Source organism: Antechinus flavipes, chromosome 1 (assembly GCF_016432865.1).
Source record: "Antechinus flavipes isolate AdamAnt ecotype Samford, QLD, Australia chromosome 1, AdamAnt_v2, whole genome shotgun sequence".
NCBI lineage: Eukaryota > Metazoa > Chordata > Mammalia > Dasyuromorphia > Dasyuridae > Antechinus > Antechinus flavipes.
In genome coordinates, this window is record NC_067398.1 from 51,910,663 (window position 1) to 51,937,002 (window position 26,340).

The 26,340-nt window shown below is 39.8% G+C and overlaps 1 protein-coding gene across 3 annotated transcripts in view; it reads left to right on the plus strand.

Moving 5' to 3' along the window:
- MKRN2 (makorin ring finger protein 2) overlaps nucleotides 1–25,511 on the plus strand; it is a 26,188-nt gene extending 677 nt beyond the window's left edge. For 2 of the 3 annotated variants that reach the window (XM_051982612.1, XM_051982603.1), the window contains exons 2-8: nucleotides 16,525–16,653; nucleotides 17,847–18,031; nucleotides 18,937–19,241; nucleotides 20,064–20,278; nucleotides 21,981–22,091; nucleotides 24,093–24,237; nucleotides 24,533–25,511. In XM_051982612.1, the coding sequence (XP_051838572.1) occupies nucleotides 16,532–16,653; nucleotides 17,847–18,031; nucleotides 18,937–19,241; nucleotides 20,064–20,278; nucleotides 21,981–22,091; nucleotides 24,093–24,237; nucleotides 24,533–24,676 (1,227 nt within the window). In that variant the 5' untranslated portion in view covers nucleotides 16,525–16,531 and the 3' untranslated portion in view covers nucleotides 24,677–25,511. Of the gene's footprint in view, nucleotides 1–439; nucleotides 690–16,524; nucleotides 16,654–17,846; nucleotides 18,032–18,936; nucleotides 19,242–20,063; nucleotides 20,279–21,980; nucleotides 22,092–24,092; nucleotides 24,238–24,532 lie in introns of those variants that run through there. The other variant, XM_051982619.1, reaches the window with a different exon arrangement.
- The last annotated feature ends 829 nt before the right edge of the window (nucleotides 25,512–26,340 follow it).

Consider the following 26,340-nt stretch of genomic DNA (forward strand, 5'->3'; position numbering starts at 1 on the left):
CCCGAAATGACCGAGTCCCAAAGTTTGGATCTCCCCTCCCCCTTTGGAAGTCCCGTTCTGGGACCACGTGGGATAACACCTGACAAGCACTTTAAGTCGTTAGGTGCAGCTACTTGTTACGATTGTGAAGTTAGAGCTATTTCCCCGCCCCCTGCCCCCAGAACCCTTAGCCTCCAAGTTGCCAACCCGCTATCCCCTGGAGATCTCCTGAGGTAACATCTGGCAAGCGCGTTGAAGCATTGTTTAAGTGCTAGTTATTATCATGATTGTAAAATTAGAGCTTCAAGGAATCTCCGAGGTCATCTTTCTAGTCCTGCCAACTCCTCAAATCGTTTTACCAATGTTATCTCATCGGATCCTCCCCATAACTTTGTGAGGTAGGTAGCATTATTATCCCCAACTTTGTGAAGTGGGTGTTATTATTATCCCCCTTTTACAGATGAGAAAACTGAGACCCAAACAGTGAAAATGACTTGCCCAAGTTTATGCAGCAGCTAGTAAGTGGCAGAAGAAGGATTTGAGGCCACCCAGGTCTTCTTGACTCCAAATCCAGCCTCCTTTCTGATTTCTTCTGCACCAAGCTACCTCCCCCATGTCTACTAGTCCAACCCAGAACCTGAACTGGAACCCTGACTGCAGTGCCCCACCAAACTGGTCATCCAGCCTTGACTTGAGAACTCCCAGCAAAGGTGAATTCGGCACCTCCCCACTAAGCACATTTGTTCAACTTTCAGACAAGCCCTATAGCAAGATTGTTCTGACACCTGCCTCTTGCAATAGCCTTACTATCTATCCCATGAGGTTTAAGCAAAACTAGGCTCTTGGATCTAGTTCCCCTTGTCAGAATTTACTATTTGTGGAGGGTTTGTCCTTTCCCTGTGACTCATGCTACCCAAGCACAAGGGTCCTCCTCTTCTCAAAGGTCCTTGGAGCCTCCTGTGGCATTTTTCCACTATGGGACCCAGATCTTTTCTGTAGTTCTCTGCTCTTCCTGTATTATGCCAGCCAACACAATGAATTCACATCTTCCAGAAAATCAGTCCTGATAGGTAATGTTGTTAACCTGAATATCTTTAGAAGTAAGAAGTTCGCTTTCTTTCAAAAAGCATAAGTAAAATCTTAAGAACTCTTATTATTCTTTCCAGGGAATAGGAATCTTTTTGCAGAAATCCCCTTGGCTAGAAAAGTCAATTATTTTGATCTATAATCTGTGTTTAGAATGGGTCCAGTTGTAAATCGTCACCTATTTTTACTGGGTTTGACTTGCTCCAGTTTCTCACACATCCTCCTTGGGTTCTGCCAGCTTGCCCTGAAGACTGTTCTCTGTCTAAGTTGATGAGAGATTTGTGGAACATGTGGAGTGCCCCACTCAGTGATCATCCTTTGTAAAAAGCATAGCACAAGGCCTGGCAGCACAGTGAGCATTTTTTCCCTTTATTGATGGATCCATTATTCTTTCTGGTCCAAACATTTCTTCACTTTTCCGCCTTTTCAACTTCCCACCCGTAAAGATGTCCAAGCCAACTCATGCCAACTGTTTGCTTCCCTTCCTGTTAACCTTTGGTGAATACAAGTTGAATCTTCCCCCTCTCTTCCCTCCAGTTTGGTCAATTCTTCAAAGTTCAGCTCAACTATCCTCCTCCTTCATGAAGGGGACAGGGGAGGAGGGGAGGTGGTGTGCTTGTTAACCCAGGAGCCAAAGGAGAATGGGCTGACCTTGTAGATAGACTGCTGCAAATGAGGCCTTTGGGCAGATACTGGATCACTTTGTCAGATATGTCTTAGAAGGAATCTTCTTCAAATATGCATTGAATGGTTCCCGAAGTTGTTTTCAACTTGAAAACAACTTCGGGAACCATTCAATGCATATTGTTTTCAACTTTGAAATTTTATTATTCAATGCAAGTCCTGATTCCCAAGTGGGAAATAACCTTTTCTGTTGTGGACAGCAAGTCATTTTTGTTGTTCAGTCATGGTTTAGTTATGTCTAACTAAACCCATTTGACTCTTCCACAACCCATTTGGCGTTTCCTTGGCAGATACTGGAGTGAGTTGCCACTTCCTCGTTTTATAGATGGGGAAACTGAGGCAAACGGTGTGAAGTGACTTGCCTAGGGTCACACATCAAGGAAGTGTCTCAGGTCCCATTTGAACTCAGATCTTCCTCACTCCGGACCCTGGGACTCTATTCTCTGTTCCTTTTTAGAGCCCCCTGCACAAGTAATAGTATTAATACCACTGCTACTACTACTACTAGTACTACTACCAATTATAATCTTAGCTAGGATTTATATATAACACTTGAAGAATTGCAAAGCAGTTTACAAATATTATTTCATATGAGCCTCTCAACACCCCTAGGAGGTGGGGAGGTACTGTTCTCCATTTTACAGATGATAATACTAAGGCTGACAAAGATGAAGAGACTTTTTTTTTTAATTTTTTAATTTTTTAAAACTTTTTATTGACAAAACCCATGCCAGGGTAATTTTTTACAACATTATCCCTTGCACTCACTTCTGTTCTGATTTTTCCTCCTCCCTCCCTCTACCCCCTTCCCCAGATGGCAAGCAGTCCTTTATATGTTAAATAGGTCGCAGTATATCCTAGATACAATATATGTGTGCAGAACCAAACAGTTCTCTTGTTGCACAGGAAGAATTGGATTCAGAAGGTAAAAATAACCCGGGAAGAAAAACAGAAATGCAAATAGTTTACATTCATTTCCCAGTGTTCTTTCTTTGGGTGTAGCTGCTTCTGTCCATCCTTGATCAATTGAAACTGAGTTAGGTCTCTTTGTCAAAGAAATCCACTTCCATCAGAATACATCCTCAAACAGTATCGTTCTGCTCATTTCACTTAGCGTCAGTTCATGTAAGTCTCGCCAGTCCTCTCTGTATGATGAAGAGACTTTCTCAGTGTCACATAGCTAGAAAGTATCTGAGGTCTTCCCGACTCTAGGCCATGGCCTCTGGCCCCTGTGTTTCCTAGGATGCTTCTATACCCTTCCTTGCTTTTCTGTATTATTGGGAGTGTGGAGGGGGCATTCCTGTACTCAGTCACCAATTCCCCATGCAGAACAAGCAACTGGTCTGTAATTTCTAGTCTTGGATGCTTAGAGTTTAGATGCTGAAGTGACACAGCTAGCTTGTGTAGAAGGCAGACTAAGGCTGGGTCTTGCTAATTCCAAGGCTTTGGTTAAATCACATTTTGTATGTACTTAAGTAGACATTTAATAAATGTCTGTTGAATTAAAGGGGTTAAGAATTAGGGATAAAAATTCTCACATTTGGGTAGATAATTGTAATTAGTATTATCCCTATTTTACAAATGTGGAAATTCAAAGACTGAAATGATAAAGTGATCTGACTTCAGGTTATGCAACTTTCCTGTATTCTGGTAAAAAAAAAAAAAAAAAAAACACTTTCATCTGTTTTCATGCAACAAACTTGTTAAAACAATTATTCGAGGCCAAACCCTGAGGATAAAAAGAAGAAAAACATTTCTGTCCCATAGGAGCTGGCTTTTTGCTGGAGGGAAAATCATAAACATCAATAAGTAAAGGCAAAATAAATAGAAGTTATTTTTGGGGGGAGGCACTAGCTACTATAACACCTAACCTGAGCCTTGAGAAAAGCAAGAATTCCACAAATTAGGAGCCAGGGGAGTGCATTCCAGGCAGGAAATATAGCTAGTATAAATGAATGAAGAAGAGGTGTCCTTTTGTTGTCTACAGGGATCAGCAAATGAGCCACTTCATCAGGGAAGTAAAGTGGAAAGTTGTAACATGCATTATTAAGCCTAGAAAGGCAGACTGGAGACTGACCTGTGTTTTAGAAATACCATGTGACAACTGAGGGAAGGGGAGAGATTGGAGGTAGGGAGAGCAGTTGGGAGGCTATTGCAAAAGTCTGGAAGAGGCAGTATTCCTAGTGAGAGGTGGTACATCAGGGTGAAGAACTGGGCCTCCTAGGAAATGGTGTAAATGAAGAATTGATAAGTGCAGAAGGGAAGAGGCAGGCATATGAACTAGGATAATTGTAGAAGGATGATGGTATCATCAGCAAAAAGGTAGGGGAATTAACAGTGAGAGGCACTTTGGGGGGTGGGAGACTGCAGTATGGAAGATAGATGAGTTCTTTGGAAATGTTGGTTCCAGGAATACTTCTGTGGGCAATCTTAATGATAATTATTAAGTAGGAGCCAATGAGAAAGATGATCTGTGAGTCATCTGCATAAACCACAGGGATTGATGAGGTCACCCAGAAAGTATAGAGAAAAGAAATTAAGATGACTAGCGAACCAACCTGAGGTATATCACTATTTGATCGAAAGATCATGGATTTAGAGAAATAGAAACTATTCTATAAAGTTAAGTGATAAGAAACTTTACCATAAATATCATAAAATAGAAAAAAATTTTATTGATGTAAGGGAATTGTTGAGGACTTATTACTCCAAGTCCTCTGTGAGGACTGCAGAAAGCCAGAACAAATTTATTTTATTGAGTTAAATAAACAGAAAAAAAAAAAAAAAAAACAATATTGACAGTGAAATGAAATTCATTTTACTTTTCCCTCCATTGTCAATATTGGTTTTTTTTTTTTTCTGTTTATTTAAAATAAGAGGAAAAAAAGACAGAACATTATGTGCCCAATAGAACTTTAGGGAGGACCCAAAATGTATAACAATAAATTTCTAGTTTAAGAAAGAATATATAGTAGTAGAAGAAATTAATGAGTATCCATCTTTTCCTTGCTTCCTTTGTAAAGTTGTTCTTTTGTTCTCTGCTACGCACTTTTTACTTGTTTTCCACTTTTCATCTCCCCACTCCTCTCAGTAGGCTATATAGTTAAGCACAGATATATTTAATGAATGTTGTACATACATATACAAACATACATACATACATATACATTCACTCCTATCCAGACTCGCACACATATACATATATCTAGGTGACATTTTTATATATTTACATATATGCACGCATTTACCCATATGTAAACATACTTCTAAAACAATATTAGTGTTACTGACATATAATGAAGATTTCTCTCGATTGAATCTTTAAGTTTTTACTTTTAAGATCATTGATACTAGCCATACTTTTTTTTTTCGCTAATAAATTCGACTCCTAGTCCTTGTAGTGTTTGTGTATATCTCTTCTTTCCTATCCCTGCTAACTTTTCTACTTTAATTCTGCTTCTAACTTGCTTTGTTATTACTTAGCCTTGCTCCACCCATGGATTCCTCCCCTATATTCTTCCTGTATTCTTTGCTTTCCTGTCTGCTTATTCTTCCCGTTTTTATTTCTTTATAGATTTTGAAGGGTGCTATACCTTTTGTGATGTGTGTGTGTGTGTGTATATGTGTATATGTCATGCTGTCTATTTAAGATGTGAGTAGGTTTTCAGAATTATAAGCCCTTCTCTCCCCACCCCCCATGCCTCTATCTATTCTTCCCCTGCATTGCATTTAATCTTAATCAATCTTAAATATATGATATATGTTGCCGTGTAAAAATTGTCTGTATTAAGTTTCTTGAAATTTTGAATATTGGCTCTTATATGTTTGATTTTCTATTGAGTTTGGAATTGAAATTCTGAAAATGTGCAAGTTCATTGAATATCTTTTTCTTTCTTTCATTCAATGTTATGGATAATTTTGCTGGATGTCATATTTTTTACACGTAAGCCTAGTTCTTTTAATTGCTAATATATATGATTATAGTGCAGTCTTTTATTGTGGCTGTTGATAAGTCCTCTATAATTCTAATTGTAGCTCCAGCATATTTGAATTGTTTTTTTTCTTGTTTCTTGAAAAATTTTTCTCTTTGATCTAGGGGTTTTTAAAATTTAGCAATAACATTCCTGAGTATTTTCCACAAAAAAATCTCTTTAAGGTGATGATTGATCGGTGGATTTTTTTGTATTTCTTTTCCCCCTCATACATCACTCCAGGACAATTTTCTTGGACTATTTCTTGCATTATTGTGTCAAGGTTCTTCTTCTTGTTGTCTACTTTTTAGTACAATTATTATTATTGTTATTATTATGTAGCTTTTTATTTACAAGATATATGCATGGGTAATTTTTCAACATTGCCCCTTGCAAAACCTTCTGTTCCAACTTTTCCCCTCCTCCCCTGTACTCCCTCCCTTAGATGGCAAGTACTCCAATACATTATAATATGTTAAAGTATATGTTAAATCCAAAATATGTATACATATTTATACAGTTATTTTGCTGCACAAGGAAAATCTGATCTAGAAAGAAAGAAAGAAAGAAAACCTGAGAAAGAAAACAAAAATGCAAGCAAACAATAACAGAAAGAGTAGAAATGCTATGTTGTGGTCCACACTTATTTCCCATAGTTCTCTCTCTAGACATGGCTGACTCTCTTCATTACTAAACAATTGGAACTGGTTTGAATCATCTCATGGTTGAAGACTTCATTGTTCATCAGAATTGATCATCGTATAATTTTGTTGTTGCCATGTATAATGATCTAGTTCTGCTCTTTTCACTTAGCATCAATTCATATAAGTCTCTCCAGGTCTCTCTGAAATCATCCTGTTGGTCATTTCTTACAGAACAATAATATTCCATAATATTCATATACCATAATTTATTCAGCCATTTTCCAGTTGATAAGCATTCACTCAGTTTCCAGTTTCTAGCCACTATGAAAAAGGCTGCCACAAACATTTTTGCGCATGTGGGTCCCTTTCCCTTCTTTAAGATGTTTTTGGGAGGATATAAGCCCAGTAGTAACACAGCTGGATCAAAAGTCCAATTATTCTGATGTATTTTCTCTTTTTGATCTGTTCTCCAGATATGTTGTTTTTCTTATATTTCACATTCTGTTCTATTTTTTCATTCTTTATATTCTGTTTTGTAATTCTTAGTCTCATATCTTCATTGGCTTCCCCTTGCCCAATTCTAATTTTCAGAGTTATTTTCATCTATGAGACTCTTATCTCCTTTTCCAGTTGGATAACCACTCTCCTCTCTCCCCCCAATAATCTTGTTGTTTTCTTGGATGATATTTATTTTAAGTTTTTTCTCAATGTCTCTTATTTGATTTTTAAATTCTTAAAAGAGTTCTAGAAATTCTCTCTGGATAGGGAATCATTTAATGTTACTCTTTGGAATAGAAGCAGCTCTTTTTACTTCAGTATCCTTCTCTGAAGCTGAGTCATTGTCAGTATTGTTAGCTTACTTGTGGAGCCAGAATCTTAGAACTGCCGCTCACCCCACATTCATAGCAAGTCCTGACAGTCCTAAAGGGAGACCAAGAAGGCAAGCCCCTAGCCCAGCACTTTGCCAGCTATATAATAACTGCCTTGTCTCTTGATCAGGAAAAACAGCTAAGTTTTTTCTTACTACCTTCTTGTTTAACCTGGGTATCAGTTAGCTCTTTACGAGGAGTCCCAATATTTTGTTTTTATTTTAATCTAAGAAAAACAATTTTTATGTAGAGTCAGGTAGGGATAGAGTGGGCCTTGGGGTTAGCCAAATCTGGATCCTTTCAAGCGTGACCTCTTGATTCTTTGGTTACTTGACCTTAGGGAAAGTCCAGTAAGTCTAATCTTTTCAGTGCCGGAGGAAATTCCTAAGACTTTAAGATGGAGAACAGTGATAAAGTGGGAAAAGTTCTTGGAGCTTCCTAAATGGTACCAAAAAATGATACTAATGTGCTGAAAATATTAAGTAATAATTTGTTATTGCTTTCCACAATAAATAATAATCATCATAAGTTGCTAAGTAGATAAAGAGTGCTGGGCCTGAAGTTTGGAAGATTTTAATTCAAATGGGGCCTCAAACACTAGAACAAGACCCTGGACAAGTCATTTAACCTCATTTGCCTTAAGCCACTGGCCTGGGAAATAGCAAACTACTCCAGTATCTTTGTCAAGAAAACCCCTAGACAGTACTGATGTACTATTGACCTTACAGGTCATGACTGAACATCGGAATAACCTCAACTGCCTGTTTCCTGCCTTTCTGACCTTGGCCTCAGGTTCCTTAAATGTTCAATGAGTTGCTTGAGATGGTCTCTTAAGCTCTTTCCAACCTTACATCTGTCCTTTGATCTGAGCTGATCCTTCAGCAGCCATAGTTAAAACAAGGCAGAATGATCCCTAGTTTACAGTAAAAGTAGGTAGCTGAGAATCAGAGCTGAAGTGATTTGTCCAAGCTAGTAAATGGTGAGGCCATAGCTCAGCCCAGGTTTTTCTGCCATTCAGACCTGGTCTTTTCTCACCGCACTGGGCTGGATTTCTTTGATGGGTGATTTTTTGGGGTTACTCTTGTACTGAAAATTGTATTTACTCACTATCTACCAAGTAGACTCTCCTTTTGTTTTTTTTTTGTTTTTTTTAAATAACTTTTTATTGACAGAACCCATGCCAGGGTGATTTTTTTTACAGCATTATCCCTTGCACTCAATTCTGTTCTGATTTTTCCCCTTCCTTCTCTCCACCCCCTCCCCCAGATGGCAAGCAGTCCTTTACATGTTGAATAGGTTACAGTATATCCTAGATACAATATATGTGTGCAGAACTGAACAGTTTTCTTGTTGCACAGGGAGAATTGGATTCAGAAGGTATAAATAACCTGGGAAGAAAAACAAACATGCAAACAGTTTATATTCATTTCCCAGTGTTCTTTCTTTGGGTGTAGCTGCTTCTGTCCATCCTTGATCAGTTGAACCTGAATTAGCTCTCTTTATCGAAGTAGACTCTCCTTTTGTCAGTAGGCTTGGTTTGGTCTATTTTGCAGAATTCATCTTAGCATCTTTCATAGACAGTTTTCTTTGGCCTTAACAAGTGGTATCTTTAATAAACAGAGAGAAAAAGAGACTACATAAAATTCAGCTTGTTTTCATCTTAATGCAAAGAAACACATTTAACCTAAAATAGGTATCAGTAAGTTATGGATTTCATTTAACTGAGCTATAGCTCTGATGATTTAACTTATTCAAAAGGAACAAATATAATGTAGCTCTGGAAAGAGAGAACATGGCAAGGTATGTTTGTGAGGAAGTATGGCAGGGACTAGCATTTGGGTTAAGGTAAAGGAAGAAATAATTTTGTCAACAGGGATATATTAGAAATATTGCCAACAGACCTACACATAAAAAGGATACAGATGAGAAAAATTCAGGAAACATTTTGATCCTAGGATAGAGGTGTGTAATATACAGTAGTAGTTGTGGGCAACTTTAACTATCAGACATCTGTAGGATCCATCCACACAGGGAGGTGGATAAGGAGTCTCTAGATGTCCCTCAATAGTAGCAGATATGCCGCAAGGTTCACCTGGCCCTTGAAGTGACTTGACCTAGGAGACAGTGGGCAGAACTTTTTGCACCTAAAAGGAAGTCATTGTGGTGAGGTAGAAGATCTAGAAATGGAGGGATGGAGGAGAAGGCAAGAATATGAATGGGATTGCATTCAAGCTCACGTCACTCCAGGAAGTAAATATTTTACTCTGTAGAGTATGTTTTCTACCATGAATGTGTGCAGGCTTAGATGATTTGTGTGAGCCCAGAGAAATGGTGAGGGTTTTCATCCTTTACATCCTTCTACAACATCACTCCATCTTACTCCATCTTAGAATTTGAGATAAGACAGAACAAAATCTGCACAGAGTCTGACCTGGGAAGCCTGGAGAGCATCTTTTCAAAAGATGTATTGGATCTGTGAACAAAAATTACACAGCTGGAGTCTTCTAAATAGGGATGGGAAGAATGAAATTTTGAAGACACAAAAAGAAACGGATGCAGTGAAGAGGGAGAATTATCCAGAGGCCAGTGTAGCTGTAGCACAGACAGGTACTGAAGATGGGGCATCAGGATGGCTAGATCAGAAAGGATAGGGCTCAGAATGAGAAAAGGAAAACCAAGGGAGAGGGGGAGCCACATGGCATCTGTTAAAGTTACGGGGGAAAAGGAGGATCAGAGAAAAGACAAGCACTGCTGGGACTTGTGGGATGACCTTGACATCTGCAGCTCAAAACTTTACTTTTGTTTTCTCTGCCAAGGAGAAAGGATTTAGCCAAAATGTCTAGAAAGGGAGCTGATAGCCAAAAGAAATGAGAAAAGTGTGCAAGCTGCTTCTGATGAGTCCATCTCTTCAACCTAGACATGTCACATGCCTTGGTTGCAGGAAAAAGTAGCAGATGTAATCACTGAGGCATTGCAGACCCTCTGGTGGCCAATCAGAGAAGGGCACTCCAGGGGTAGGCTGGGATTTGGGTTTTTTAAAAGAGAAACTATACTGGTAAGGTCAAGTTTTATTTATGGCAAAATTCTGACACCCTGTGTAGTGTTTGACATGTACTGTGTCATCTGAGACTTATCCATTACGGGTAGGAGCTTATCCACATTTTACAGATTAGCAAACTGGGGCTGAAAGGTGGATTTCAAATACTTTTTCTGAAATTGGCAAAGTTCTTAAGATCGTGCCATAAGGCTGTATTGAATGAAAGAGATACTTAGCCTGAAAAGATGATTTGGTGTCTCTGTGTGTGTATGGAGGATGGTGTATGGAAATAACTATTTTCAGGCATTTGAAGAGAGTTGTCTCTTGAAAAAGGATAGGGCAGAACCAGGAGGATGGGTGAGTAGAATTTAAAAAGCAGACAATTTAGTCTTAATGTGAAGAACTTTCCCAAAATAGAAAGTGCTTGCTTGAGACACAGCAGACTTTCACATCAGCAAAAGCTGATTAAACTCTTTGTTGAGTAGGATGGGGGGGGGGGGCATTCTGGTTTAGAAGGAGTTGTATGGGGGGGGGAGCACGCGCGTGCGAATGTGTATGTGCGAGTGTGAAATATTACATGAAGAAATGGAAACAAAGGAAGGATTATATGAGAAGAGATTTAGTTCTTTAAAAATATGCAAGCCATTTTAAGTTGTCACATTCCCCCCATGTTTTCCCGTCATGAAGATGTGGGATTTCCTGTTGTCCTCCTTTTCTGGTATCTTGTTTGGTATGTTTTTCTTGAAAATTGGAGGTAGAAGGGATGGTTTTCAGAGAAAATGCACTATTGATTTTTGGAGAATAGAAAAGAATCCAAAATCAGATACTTCTGGCCTTCACAGTCCTGATTTTGGTGGGAAGCTAGTAAGGTGCAGAGGAATGACCACTGGGCAGACGGTTCAGGATATCTGTGTTCTCAAGTTATTTCTCTTCTTTATCTAGCTTTCAATTTCCTCATCTTTAAAGTGAAGAGGTGAGACTAGAGCTAAAAAATCTAAAGGTCTATGAAATTCTAGTAGTCTTCTAGAACAACATTTCCCAATCTAAACTTTGCTGTGGATTGAAAAATATAGTGAATTCTCCATCAGGACCAGTCCCATGAACTCTCCATAGTCTTAGCTGAGTCCCTAACCCTCATTCATTTATTAATTCTCAGGGCTGAGATTGATAACTTGGATAAATTCATCCTAGGGATAGTGGATATCAAGGAATGAAAGCAGCCCATATTTAGCAAGGGCCTAGCATGCAATACATTGGCAGGACAATATGGAGAACTTTTAAATCTTATTTTATTATGAAATTTTTAATTTTTTAACATTTTTTACTAGTTCTAAGAAATAAAATTTTTTTGGTATTAGTAAACTTGAGGGGTGGGGAGGGGGTTTGTGAAATACAACACTGATGCTAGAGGAGACCACTAAATGTAGATGCAATTTAAACATTTAAATGAATGAACTTTATGGGGTTCAGAACTCTTTGAGGCTACAGAGGAATTGGGATTAAGGTGTCGTGTGAAGATTTCCTCCCTTTCCCTAATTCTGAGGAGTCTGAGAACAGTAAGCTATAGTACATCTCTTGCTATAGCAAGCATTCCCTGGGTGTATACAGATAATATGTTTTCAACAGTAACTTTTCTAATCTTCATTTATTGATTTCTCCTCTCATTCACCGTATACTTCCATTCTCCTTACCCCTTTTCTCTTGTCTTCATCACCCCCCTCCTCATGACATTGACTCAGATTTTGAAAACACAGAATCTTGAATGATTCTGAATGAAAAAAAAATCTGCTAAGCTCCCTCCTTGCCTTATCCCCACAGTTTGTTCTCTGTATGCAAAATCTTTGCATTTTTGTTGTCTATTTTGTTATTGATTTGGGGTTCTCTTCTCTCTCCCTCCCCCGACCTTTTCCTTCTTTTCTATATATATATATATATATATGTGCTCTCACTTTTGGAAATCTTGGCCATAACATTTCTTAAAAGAAATAATCTTTACTGAGTGGTTCCCCAAATAACATCTCCAGCCCTGTTTCATCCTCTGAGTTACAAGCCCTCCTCTTGTAGTATTAGATAGTTCTTGCCTGGGATATAAATTCACCTTTAATGTACACAATTCTGAAAGAAACCTGCATTCTCAAAAAGACAACTGTTAACTTTACTATGTAATACTGTATGCATTTATGTACATATTGTGTGTGTCTGCTTTTTCTCCACAATCACAAAGTTGAGTAACTGTCAGAGATGGTCTGTTGTAATCTCATTATCTCTGCACTGTTGTTTGGCCACGATAAATTGCTGTGACCATTTTATTTTTGAAGTGCATGCCCATTGTGTCAAAACGAGAAAAGAAGAAAGAAATGGATTGAATATTACATTTTTACAACACAATGGAGTTTAACTATGTTAAACGTAGCTTGTCTCAGCAAATACAGTACTCCAGAATAGTTACAAAAACCTTGTGATGGAAAATGCCATCCATATCCAGAGGATGGATGTCTGAATGCAGATGGAAGCATACTGTTTTCACTTTTTTGTTTGTTTTTTGGTATTTTTGTTCTCGTGATTTTCCCTTTTGTTCTGATTCTTTCATATGAATAATGTGGAGATAGTTTAAAATCGTTGTACATGCTTCTTAGGGAAGAAGGAAGGAAGGGAAAAAAATTTGAAACTCCAAAATCTGAATGTTGAAAACAGACATAGTGGAGTATAGGTTTATTTTGGTTTTTAATTATGTGTCTGAGAATTGTTTCTTATGCAGTGATAGTGTAACAGTGCTAAAAGAGTACACCACATAGCAACATCAAGTTTTCATTACCTTATTCCCAATTCACAGGAAACTAATAAAAGTTCAGAAATTTTAAACACACACACACACACACACATTTTGTAAAGAAATCAGGTTGCAACCAAAGCAAGTGTCCCAAGTGACTCATTTGTAAGCCAAGTAAAGAAAGCTGATGTTGAGTTAATTAAATCATTTAATTGTAACAGATGAAGAACCAAATCTTGTTTGAAATTATTATCCTTTTCACTCAATTAAAATCATGTACTCACTGATACTGGTATTTGGTAGAATCTGTTTGCCTGAAGACATTTTCAAAGATGAAATACATATTGTTACAGATGGACATTTGCAATTGATTTTTGATGGTAAGGAACAAAACTTTGAAGCCTAATTGACACTGCCTCAAAAAGTATTGCATTACAAAAAAATTGCACTCAGCTAACATTGTATTTTGAATTTCACCAATTAAAAAATTTATGGAAAGTTGTTCTCATTATTTAAGTACCTGCATAATATCCTTATTTTTACTATAGGGGGAGGGCAGTGTATAGCTTGCACCTTGGGGGAATACCTGAGTTCACATCCAGCCTCAAGACACTAGCTGTATGACAACTTGGCAAGTCATATAACTCCAGTTGCCTCACACATATATACACACAAAATTAAAAATACTATCTGACTTTTTACAGAAGGTACTTGACCCCTCAACTTTAGATCAGTGATTTTCAGTCTGTCATTTGCAAGTGTTCTGTGAACTTATAAATAAGCAGAGCTGTCTTCTATAGATTTTCTCCTCTTGTGTTTGAGTCTGCAATTTTTGATGCTAAAAAGAGGTTCCTGTACTCAGATATGGGAAAGCACAGATTGTATCTGGCACTTCTTGGAAAATTTCTTGGAGAGTCACTTTTAGTATAAAGTATAATAACAATCTTACTTTAAACATTTTTATGTATACACATATAGATACATACATATACAAATACATGTATATTTGTACTTGTAAATATATATGTATATGATGGAGGAGGGAATGTTTTGAAGTGATAATTTTGAATTCTGCCCTGCTCAAATACCTTTAGCAATTCTAGGATAAAACAAAAGGCATTTAGCATTTTAAGCTGTCCATAATCTGCCTCCCACCTACTTTACTTATTTCACACTGATATTTTATATATATATATATTATGGAGGCTTTCTTGGAATAATGTATATTCCTCTCTTTACTTTACAAACTGAGCATTTTGACTCTGATCTTTGTGTATCTGGGAAAGTTCTCAAACCTGGCATCATGCACTCAAGTGTCTTAGAATCCTTAGGTCTCTTCAAGTCATATTAGTTCAAGTGGATCTCTTGATTCCTTTTTTCTCCTGAGTTATTGATGTCTTTTATGTCTCCTTATTTTGTCTTATGCCATATATGTCTTAAATCCCAAATAGAATGTAAGTTGCTTGAAAAGATTGTTTTCATATTACCTGCACAGTGCTTGCGTTCAGTAGGTAATTAATATTTATTTCCATTAGATTATTAAAAGTTGTAAAAAGTGACAACAAAATTTAGACTTCAGTATTGTGCCCTTTTAAGTGTTATCTTGAGATACTAGTGGTTTTTTATTATTCTCAAAAGGCTAGGGCTATACCCCATTCTTGTGTAATACTTATATCCCTTAAATGATTAGAAGAATAATTAGTTGTTGGGATTGTGGGGTTTTGGGGGGAGGGGTTGGGTTTGGTGTTTTTTTTTTTTTTTTTTAATTGCTATTCTCACCTAGTATTTCCTGTTGGCAGGACATATAGTCAAGTCTCAATTTTCTTTCCTTTTGTGTAAAAAGGTCTTTGTCTCAAGGTTTCTATACTTTTTCAGTTTTCAGTGAGAGTGGCCTTTATTTTGGTAGATTGGGATTTGGTAATTGTTTTTGTATTACCCTGACTAAAAACAAACTGAGAGAAAACTCTGGAAGTGGTTTCTAGTCAAAAAGACTTTGTGGAGGAAGGAGGTGGGACTTGGCATTCTCTTAGGCCAGTACTTCCCCATCTGATTCATTTTCTTTAACTGTAAAATAAGAAGATTGTATGGGGGTCATTTTCTTTGGTTCCAAACTCCTGTGAATATTTTGTGTTTAAAAAGCTGGACCTCGCGCAGCCTTGTTTGTTCCAAACTCGAGACTTTATCTTTTGACTGTCATAGCAGTACCCATTTTTTTCTTTTTCCCATCTTACCCAAGGTCTTCCTCCCTATCCCAGTGCCTCTCACCAAGTCTTTATCTTTTAGTATATGTTACATTCTCCCATTTAGTCTCCTAAAGATATAATCTGGGAGCAGGCAAAACACTGTGCTTCAGTGCTCTGAGGCATAGAAGAGTCCAAGAGAACCCCGACCGACCCTCAGCAAATAAATGTACACGGAACACTGCCTTGCCCAGAGGAGAGACTTGATATTTGTGGAATTGAATATAGTTGGAGAGATAGAAAATAAAAACAGATCATTGTGCTGATAAGTCAACAAGCCTTTATTAAATACCTTTTTCTATGGTAGGCATTGTGCTAACTGCTCAGGGCACAAAGATAGGCAAGAACTTGGCTTCAGGGAGCAAGGAGACAAAATGAAATTCATTAGGCAGCACAAGGTTTCTCCAAAGGAGATGATGGAAAGGGATCCTAGAGGGAAAAATTTGTGAAGGGGCAGGCTTGTTTCATTGCTTTACGAAGAGCCATCAGTTACCATGAGGATTTGCTACATTGTGTGATGTCTCTGCATGGTACATCACACGCAGAGACATGTGAGAGATAAACTTGGGTGTTTATCTCTCTTAAATTGGTAAATATAAGTCTGGATTCTTAATTGATAGTAATCCACCATGATTGGAGAGCAGCTAAGAGGTGCAGTGAGTGACGCAGCAGGCCTGGAATCAGGAAAACGTGAGTTCATATCTGTCCTTGAAACTTTACTGGTTGTGTGACTCCAAACAAGTTACTTTATTGTCTTTGCTTCAGTTTCCTCATCTGTAAAATGAGGTGGTGAAGGAAATGGTAAAATCTCTCCAATATCTTTGCCAACCAAGAAAATCCCAAATGGGATCATGAAGAATAGGATAGGACTGAAACAAGTAAATGGCAATAACTAGGATTGGATTTCAGCCAGTAATAAATGACACTATATAGCATTTTAAGATTTGCAGAGCACCTTACTTAACATTATTTCACATGGGGCATAAAACAACCCTATGAGATAGGTACGCCACAGTTCTTATTACACCCATTTTTACAGATGAATAAACTGAAGTTTGGAGAAATAAGTGACTTGCCCACAACCATACAGTAAATGCCAAAGGTTGGACTTGAACCCGCGTCTTCATGACTTTGAGATCACTGTCATATATAATTTGCCATTTTACACATGAGAATTGAATGTCAGGTAATGTATGGTATGCCCTTCCTCTAATAGATGCTTCTTTGTTCTTTATTCTCTGCAGGTATTTCATGCATGGTGTGTGTCGTGAAGGGAGCCAGTGCTTGTTTTCACATGACTTATCAACAAGCAAGCCATCTACAATCTGCAAGTTCTACCAGAAAGGCTATTGTGCCTATGGATCTCGTTGCAGGCAAGAGCATCCCAATAAACCCAGCACCTCTGGGACTGGGACTCATAAAGCCTTTAAGTATGAAAGTTCCCAGAGAAGGAGAAAGGAGCTACAATCACTTGAATTCTCATAGTGGATCTGAGTTGGGGCGGTAGAGGTAATGGATGGGGGGTCCTCCTGAGCAAGTCCTGGCAACTTTCTGCCTTTTAAGTAGAATACCCTTCTTCCCCTCTTTAACCCCTTAAGTGGGTGTGGCTGATTATAGTCATCCTGGTATTGTTATTTTTCCTGACAAAACAACCATTATTTTGGGATTATAATCTTGGGACTTCCATGTGTGTATGTGCTCGTGCGCATGTGTGTGTGTGTATATACATGTGTGTATATATATACACACACATACACACACACACACACACACACACACACACACACACACACACACAGGATAGGAGGAGAGCTAATCAACTCCATGCTGGCTCTCAATCATAAGAGCATAAAATTAGAACTGGAAGGGACCTTAGAGACCATCTAATCCAACATCCTCCTTCCTGTACAGTTGGGGAGATTTTAAGGGACTTGGCCAAAGGAACATGTCTAACAGAAATCAGAGGCCAGATTTAAACTCAGGCTCCCTGAGTTCAGAACAGGTGGTCTTTAAATACTCACTTAAATGTTGTAGGACTTGGAGTCTCACAAAGCTCTTCCCTCTTAAAGCCCCAGGAGATAGGGAAGTAAGAGTGAGTGTTTCTCACCCTCACTTCGTAAATAGGGTAGCCAGCTCAGAGAGGCTGAAGGAATCTCTGGGCGCCATGTGAGAAGCCGGCGGCCACGCTGGGGCTGGAGCCTCCTGGCTCCTCGGCTCTCTGCACTCCCTTGCCCACAGGCTTTATGATGAGATAGCTGAAGAGGTACACCTGGAAACCTGAGCACTCTCCTAGTGAAGGAGCCTTTCTGTGTGGGGTGTAGGGTACTTTCCACAGTGTCTCTTCCCCTTTTTCCTTGGCCCTGGGTTTTTGCTAAGCCGGCGGTCTCCTGTGCCCTGGGTCCCCCTTGCTCTCACCTCAGGGTTTGGCTTTCCAGGTCCTCTGGTCTGGCCGTCATTGCACAGATAAGGGAACCTTGCATAGGAGGGCCTCGAAGCTGGAGGGCTGTGGCGGGAGCCTGGGCCTTGGGGGGCGGCGCACCGAGCTTCTCTCTTTGTGGCTTTGCAGGTACGACCACACGAGGCCAGCGGCGGCGGCCAGCAGCGCGGCAGGGGGGGCCGGGCCTCATGGTCTGCCATCCCCAATTTTCCACAGTCCGCACCCTCACCCCGACGTGACTGCGTCTGTGATGAAAAGCAGCTCCCACGAACCTGGCAAGCGCGAGAAGAGAACACTGGTGCTTAGAGACCGGAGTGAGTGGCGGAGCCGGCGTCTGTCTTTGCACTCTCCTTTCCTTCCCTCTCCGCGCCGCTCCCCCTTGTCGTGGGCTTTCTGCACGCCTGCTTGTCCGAATTGTGCGTCTTTTATGGAAGAGACTGAGCACCTGTGTTCTACCCAGGGACCGAATTCTCCTCTGGGTCTCCTTCTAGCTTTCCTAGGGTCTGACCAGGGCAATGTAGCTGTATGGTCACTAAGTATTCCTGCCTGGCATTCTGCTTCAAGCACGGTAGCACAGCTTGAGCTTGAATTGCCTCCTCTGATTTTATCATCTCCATAAAATAAAATCGTGACCTTAGAACAATTGTCATGTCAGTTGACTGTCAGCTGCCTTCTCCTTTGGTGAGTAGTCCTATCTGGGATTCAGTGCTAAGTACTTGGGATAAATCTGACATCTCTTCTGCTTCTTAACAGATACACTGTCCGTGTTTGATTTTTCTTTTAAGCTCTTGTTCTGTAGCTTTATCGTTGTCATTTATAGTCATGTATCTGGGGGCTATCAGAAGGTTGTCTCTATTGAATAATGTTTGGGATCCTTAGAGGGAAAGGAATTATACAAAGTATTTTTAACAGATGGCACTTAGCAGCCGAAGGGATTTCTGGAATAAACTCTTGGAAATGGGCAGCATATAAAGTACTACACTGGGTCATATCAGTGGTTTATCCATTCCAGTGTGCTGTCTTTGATAGGGTCACTGAACTGCATGTGTGGAGGTCAGCAGAAGTTAAGGTTTACTTAATAGGGAACTCTGGCTTATGAGCTCCGCAGGGACTTTGAGTTGACTTCAGGGAATGGGTTCCTAAGGGCTTCCTTCAGATTCATGGGCTGTTTTCTGCTGTTTTTACATGCGTGTGCCTTGGTGTGTTTTTATGTGTTAAGATCTGTGTGGCTTAACTGAAGAAAAGACCAGGCCCTGTGCTGTGAATGAGCTGGGAGGTTGCAGTGACTCAAACAGTAGCATGGAGATGAAGCCTCATTCCTACTTAGAAGCCATCCGGAGTGGCCTGGATGACGTGGAGGCCGGGAGCTCTGACGGTAACGAGCAGCAGCTGTGCCCCTACGCGGCCGCCGGCGAGTGCCACTTCGGTGATGCTTGTGTCTATCTCCATGGCGATGTTTGTGAGATCTGTAGGTTACAAGTCCTGCATCCTTTTGACTCAGAGCAAAGAAAGATGCATGAGAAGGTAAAGAATCAAAATAAATCCCCAGCTATTTAATTTTTTTAAAAAGGCATTTCAAACTGCATTAAGCAGTGTCACTTTTCCCCAGGGCCTGGACAAGACACTGCCCGTGTTACTGTGCTTTACAGTAGTGTATGGAACAGGAGTGTAGTGATGTGAACCTGTTCTGTGAACAAGCATTTGCTTAGAACTTATATGTAGGCTCTAGGACTTGGGCAAAACAATGTAGATTTTTTTAAAAAATGCATTTTTATTTAGCTATGGAATGCAGTCAGCTCCATGTCTACAAATTGTGCAAAGCAAAGCACCTCTCTCCCTCCCTTTCAGGTCTAGCCTGGGTGGCAGCTGGCAGGGCTTAGGTGGAGAGTGGCAGGAATGTTGAGACAATGCTAAAGCGACTTGGGACCAAGAAAATCTTGAGCCTCGTGATGTGAAATTTTGTAGCCCCTCCTAAGAAAGTGAGGGGTCTTTGCCCCAGCACTCTTGTCTATCTGCCTGCCTGTTGAGGCTGCTCTGAGACTTGGGTTTAGGAGGAGGTGAGCATGGAAAGAGTCCTGGACCTGAGTAGGATCTGCTGCCTCACAGTTTGAAGGTGGAGATAACTGTGTAACAGACCTGCAGCCAGAGGAGGCGGGGGGGCCAAGGCTGTCCCCAGGCAGCAGCTCGTCAGTCAGGTGACCATGGGGGACCACCACTATTAGGAGCTCCCCGTTCCCCCCACCTTGCTAAGGATCAGCCTGGGACAGACCCAGTTTATGTTGTCTTCCATCTCCCCGCTGCAGAGGATTCTAAAAAACCCCGTCTCTTCCCTTGTTGGCAACGCAGCTCTGCATGGCAACCTTTGAACACGACATGGAGAAAGCCTTTGCTTTCCAGGCAAGTCAGGAGAAAGTGTGTAGCATCTGCATGGAGGTGGTCTATGAGAAACCATCAGCCTCAGAGAGGAGGTTTGGGATCCTCTCCAACTGCAGCCACACGTACTGTCTGTCCTGCATCCGACAGTGGAGGTGCGCCAAGCAGTTTGAGAATCCCATCATCAAGTGAGTATCCCCTCGCAGGCAGGGCAGATCCTGCCCCCCTGCTCTACTTCCTTTACAGATGTCTGAGCCCCTGCAGCCCTCAGTCCAGTGGCCTAGAGGCCTGGAGTCTGATGGGCACGGACTCATGTTCTGCCTCACAGATGATGATTACCAGCTGTGTGACCCGAGACAGGCCATTCATTCAGTATATATTGGCCACAGTTTGTAAAATAGTGATAATAATGCTCCTTCCCTGATAAAGATTACTGTGAGGCTCAAATTATATATTTATAAAGCACTTTATAAACCTTAAAACTCTAGATAAATTCTACTTGATGTAAATTCTATAATGTACAAAACAGTCACACAGTAAAAACAGCAGCTAATATTCATGTAGTACAAAATGCTGCGCTAAGTGCTCTACAATATTACCTCATTGGATCTTCACAACAATCTTTTTTTAAAAAATAGCTTTTTTTTCTTTTTTTTTATTATTAAAGCTTTTTATTTTCAAAACACATGCATACTTTTCCACATTCATCCCTGCAAAAACCTTATGTTCCAAATATTTTTCCTCCTTTCCCCCTCCCCCCTCTCTTAACACAGCATGTAATCCAATATGTGTTAAACATATACGATTCTTCTATACATATTTCCACATTTATCCATTAAAAGAACAAGGGAGAGCCAGGCAATTTGGTGAAATGGAGAGGGAGCAGTCTTAGCAACAGAATCCTTAGCCAGATTCAGTTATGGCTTTGACACAACTTGAGGAGTCATATCTAACACACCTCTGAACATCAGTTTCCTCATCTGTAAAATGGGTCTTACAGTTCTTGTGTCCTACTTGAACTGCCTCATAGAATTGCTGTGAGGACAATGCTTTGGAAATGTGAACTAGTAATAATATAACAATCATAGTTCATAGACACTTAGGAAAATTTGCATTTTTAATAGAAAACTACAGAAAACCTACAGACTTTAGGATTCAAGGGGGTGGATTGACTAATGGTGGATTATTGAAGAAAAGTATTTTAGTACAGAGAAAAAGATACTTATGAGAGGAAGTCGCTCTAACAGCAGTCCTTATTTGTAAAAGGAGTGGCTGAGGAGGTTTGGAAGGGCCCTTTCAATTCTAATTCTCTGATTCCTGTGTACAGGGGCCAACATGGAAGTAGATGATAGGTCTCACTAGAAGGAAGCCCTTCCTTGACAGGGTGGATAGGCTGTCTCACAAGACAGATGAAGTTCAAGAAGCAACTTAACAGCCATGTGACAGAAACCCTGTGGAGGGGAGGGAAGAAGGTAGCTCAGAGGCATTTTGTCCGTTCTTTGAGGTTAGGGCACTGATGGAGACAATAAAGGGAAGATGGTTTTGATAGGGGACTTTGCCTTGGAATCGTCAAAGTTTATCAGTTATTTATACTTTACTTTGGTATCTTGCTTTCCTCTGCTTCAGACTGTGAGCATACCTGAAAAGTAGGTAAACACATCTTGTTTAGTACATCCTGGAAAAGGCTGTAAATTTTGAATTGTGGTCATACGAGTGAATTCATGTGGTCTTAACATTCTTACCAAGCAGTTTTCCCTGGTTCTTGTTACAGTAATCTGTTCTGATTTGATTGGGTTGGGAAAAGTAACCCCAAATAGCAATCCAGTTACTACCTGGGGCTGCATATTTATTTATACAATGCTAATTTATCCCATTTGATGCTTGTTGCAGGTCCTGTCCAGAATGCCGAGTAATATCTGAATTTGTGATCCCAAGTGTATACTGGGTTGAAGACCAGAATAAGAAAAATGAACTGATCGAAGCATTTAAGCAGGGAATGGGGTAAGAGATGAAGAGCTTGCTTCTTGATTGGTACTGCATTCATAGGGGCTCTGTGAAAGCCTTCTAAAATGAAGGCCTTTGAGTCAGGGTCTAGGCAAGTGGGATCCTTTCAGCTCTCCAAAGGATGCGCCTTTGAGATGTCTTTGTCACATCTGATGAGGAGACATGCTAGATTCCTTTCGATTCACATTAGGGGTCACTTACGTCATATCATTTTCATCTTTGGGGCTTTTTAATTTCTTGAAGAAACCTTGCCTAGCTTCTTATAACCTGCCTTTTCTCTTTATCTGTTCCACTTAACCAATGAATGAATGAACTCAATATGTTAACTCTTTTCTGTATTTGTATTTGATGAACATTGTGCTGATTTTTAACTCCTTGTGGTCACTGTGGGTATTACTGGTACCTCCAGGATACAAGACAGGATACAAGACACTGGGTCAGATTGCAGGTGACTTTTGCTCAGGATCCAGACTTGACCCAGGAACAAAGGGATCTTTGATGAGAGAATGTTGAGATCTTCCTTCTTCTTAACTCTTTATTGTAACCTCCTTATATAGGTTGTTCCCTTCTGGAAAGATTAGCTCTTTTTAATACCTCGTGAAACAAGGAATTCAAGACGTATCATGGTATCCCTACACTGGACTCCAGTTTGGCTGGGATCCTTTTTCTCCTAATGGCGAACACTTCTGTACACTTTGTAGTTTTGTCCTTCAAGGCTTAATCTTCACATACAGCAATCATTTTGTCCCTTTGAGCTTTTTAATTGCCTTAAATCCATTTGATATTGGAATCTAGAATTAGGTTTTAGCAAAAGTATGCCTGTAAACAAGATTTCCAGTGGTTCCATCTCTCCTACCTCAGTGGATTCATAATTGCTGAGCCTTCACTGGTCTCAGTTTCCCTAATATTTGAGAATGAGTTAAGATTTCCGAAAGGTATAAAGTAGAAAAAACCCTGGGAGATTGATTTTTTAATTAATTTTTTTAATGACCTTTTTCTAATTGTGCAGCAACTACAAGAGACTGATGACTTTATACAGTTTTATAGCCTATGGGATTATACAGTAATAAGCAATGTAGGTACCACTACTGAACTATTTAGACCTAGAAACAGCATCATATCGTGGGTTCCAGTTCCATTTCTGCTACTGACCCAATAAGTGATCTGAATCAAACTCTTGTTTCTTTCTGGGTCCCAGTTCTCTGATTACAAAATATTTTAAAGAAGACATCATCTGGATCACTGGGGTCAAATTCAAGTGAAAACCAAATCCCTGCAGCTGTATGTTTTGTGTTGTATATAGTTTTGTCGAACATTGCCTAATTACATTTCAGTTTGCAACTGCCTTGTATCTGACCAACCCTATGAGCTCACCCTAAGATTTTGTGAAAGAACATAAAATCTTCAGATAACTGCAGATGTTACTTATCAGCACTTAACATGAGAGAACTTCCTGAACTGAATGCTCCCTTAGGCCCTACTGGTCCAAGAAGAACAGAGGAGCTGGTTTGTGGGCCAGGGAGAGTCCCTGTGATGGGCTGCCAGAGGCTTTGATCATCCTTACCATTTGTCCCCTGCACTTAGATCACAGAAAGAAGTTAGCACATGTTGAAATTTTAGTATCAGGATATCACAGCAAATCTTTGCCTAAGGTTTGTTGGTTGGAAAAAGAAGATTGCAGCCAATCTTCACAGATCCCTGAGGCTGTCTATGATGAGAATAATTTTTTGTTTGTTTTGAATTCATAACAAATATAAATTTCAGTTTTTAAGAGGCTAGTGAAAATACATAATTTTCTTTTCCCATCCAGCATAATGAATCCCCTGAAAACTGTTCCACGGACTCTTGGTCTATTGAGTTTATTGGACAGGCTTATCGGAATCTCAGCCCTAAAGGCTACTAGCTACTAGATCATCTCCTTCCTATCTTCTTGTCTAGACTGAAGAAACCAGGCCAAAGAATAAAGACTGCTTTTTTTGCTTTCTCTCTTCTCTTTAGGAAAAAAGCCTGTAAATACTTTGAGCAAGGCAAAGGGACCTGCCCCTTTGGAGGAAAATGCCTTTATCTGCATGCTTACCCAGACGGGACGAGAGCTGAACCTGAGAAACCTCGGAAACAGCTCAGCTCAGAAGGCACTGTGAGGGTAAGGAATGGAGGAGGGTGGTGAGTGGCTTGTTTTCCCTTCTTGAGGGCCAGATCAGGCTTCTAGGCTTTTTAAAAATATACCCTGACACATCCATCAGGATCTCTGTGGATCTGGAGCGGTCTGGAAATCCAGCATTCAAAGAGATCAGTCAGTGGAAATAATGTTCTTTTCGAGAAGGTATTTATTTTCTTTCCCCTTTAAAGGGCAGGCTTGAACAGCTCTTTTAGATACCAGGGGCTACATTTCACGGTCATTTCATTGACTGGAGCCGGAATGGCTATGTATTTTACAGTTCTTCAATTCTGTCCGGCTTTGGGATTTTATTGAGGATAGAGAAAGCCGACACATCCCAGCTACTGAGGAAGATGATGTAACTGAACTCGGTGACCTTTTCATGCACCTTTCAGGAGTGGAAGAGTCTGCCTCGAATCCTTGAGAGTGAACTGAATCCCCCTCCCTCACTCCCTCCCCAATCCCTTGCCACACCATACCCTAGGCTCTCTGCCGGACCAGGCCTGTGTGTTTAGAGAAGGGTGTGCTGCAGAGTTCTACATTTACTGCAACAGTACTTGATGTGTCACTTGGATTAAGTGAGGTTGTGTTAAACCTTTGTCTGATCCAGTCTCCATTATTACAGCAATGGAAACATTGAAGGATATAAAATAAAAAATTAACAGAAGTATATGTAATCTCCATTTTCATGGTTAATTAATTCTTTAGTTACTTTTAAGCCTCTGTATGGCTGAGCGCTGAAGACCAGACTTGCTAAGAGGTTCATCAGCAGGTTGATCACAGCATCTCTTGGAAGATTATCTACTGTAAAATCAGAAAGGAATTAGGACCTTTCCTGGCAGAGATGGCACTCATACTGATAAATGACAACTCCTTGAGAGAGTCCATCCAGCCATTCATGCACATAGTCCCTGCCTGGTTGATGGTTTCTTGGTGGAGGAAAAACACAGTGGACAGAGTGGCAACAAAAAAGTGGCTTTTCTGTTTTCTGCATCTTTTTGCCATTTGTGGCTTAGTGTATCCATATAAGCAAAACCCAATATCTGAAAATCCAGATTTACAAAGTGAATTTAATAATGAGGCAACTTCTTTGCATCCCTCCCCCTTGTACCATCTACCTTCCCTCAGGCATTTTAAATTATTTGAATTTCAAAAATCTAATTTTACATCTTTTCAAACACACATGTCATAAAATAACGTATACTTGCAGTGTAAAACTTTAATTTGAGTTTGCCTATTAAAGCTATTTTGATTTCTTAGGTGTGGTCAGTCCGTCTGAGCTTATTTTATTTTGAGAGTAATAACATCTATTTGAATCTCACTATACTAACCAGATTAAAAGCCAGTCTTATATCCGTGGTGCTAGTGGCTCTGATTTGGCTCAGGATGGCCACAGGGATTCCATTTTGGAAGCAAAGATGTGTTGTAAAGGGACAACATAGCAGGGGTAGCTTAAATCAAATGAGAAGCATCCCATAGTTCTCTGCTCTTTGTGAGATAGGCTATAAACAAGACAGACCCTAGAGCAGCATTCTAGATGTAAAAGGAGGTCTAGCCAAGTTGTTTTTATAACTAGAGAATTAGCATCCCAGTTTAGCATAACATGAATAACGAATAAATCCCACTTCTCATGCTTATTACCCAATCCTTAAAGTAAGCTGTACAGGTATTTGACAACTCTTGTTTGAACTGTTGAGGGAAAAAAAAGGAGGCTCCCAGACAGATATTCTCTTAAGACTAAGGCACTGCTGCTCAGCTCATCCAGTATATCTAAAAAACATTCCACTTTTGAAAGCAGTTAAGGAAAATTCTTGCACTAAAGAGTTGCTACCAAGAGAAAATACCTACTCATTTTTAAGTGTATAAATTATAATTTCAATTAAATATTCTTCTCCCATGTATATATGCTCATAGGCAGGCTGTTTACAGTTTTCTATATAGCAGAATATTTTTTAAACTTATGAATCAAGAATGAGATTATTTATACCCAAGGGATGGAATTAAGGGTGTTGAAAGCTCCTTCCCTAAGCTTCAAGACTTTGCATCACCAATAACAGAAAATATGGACCTAAATGAAAGGAACCATCA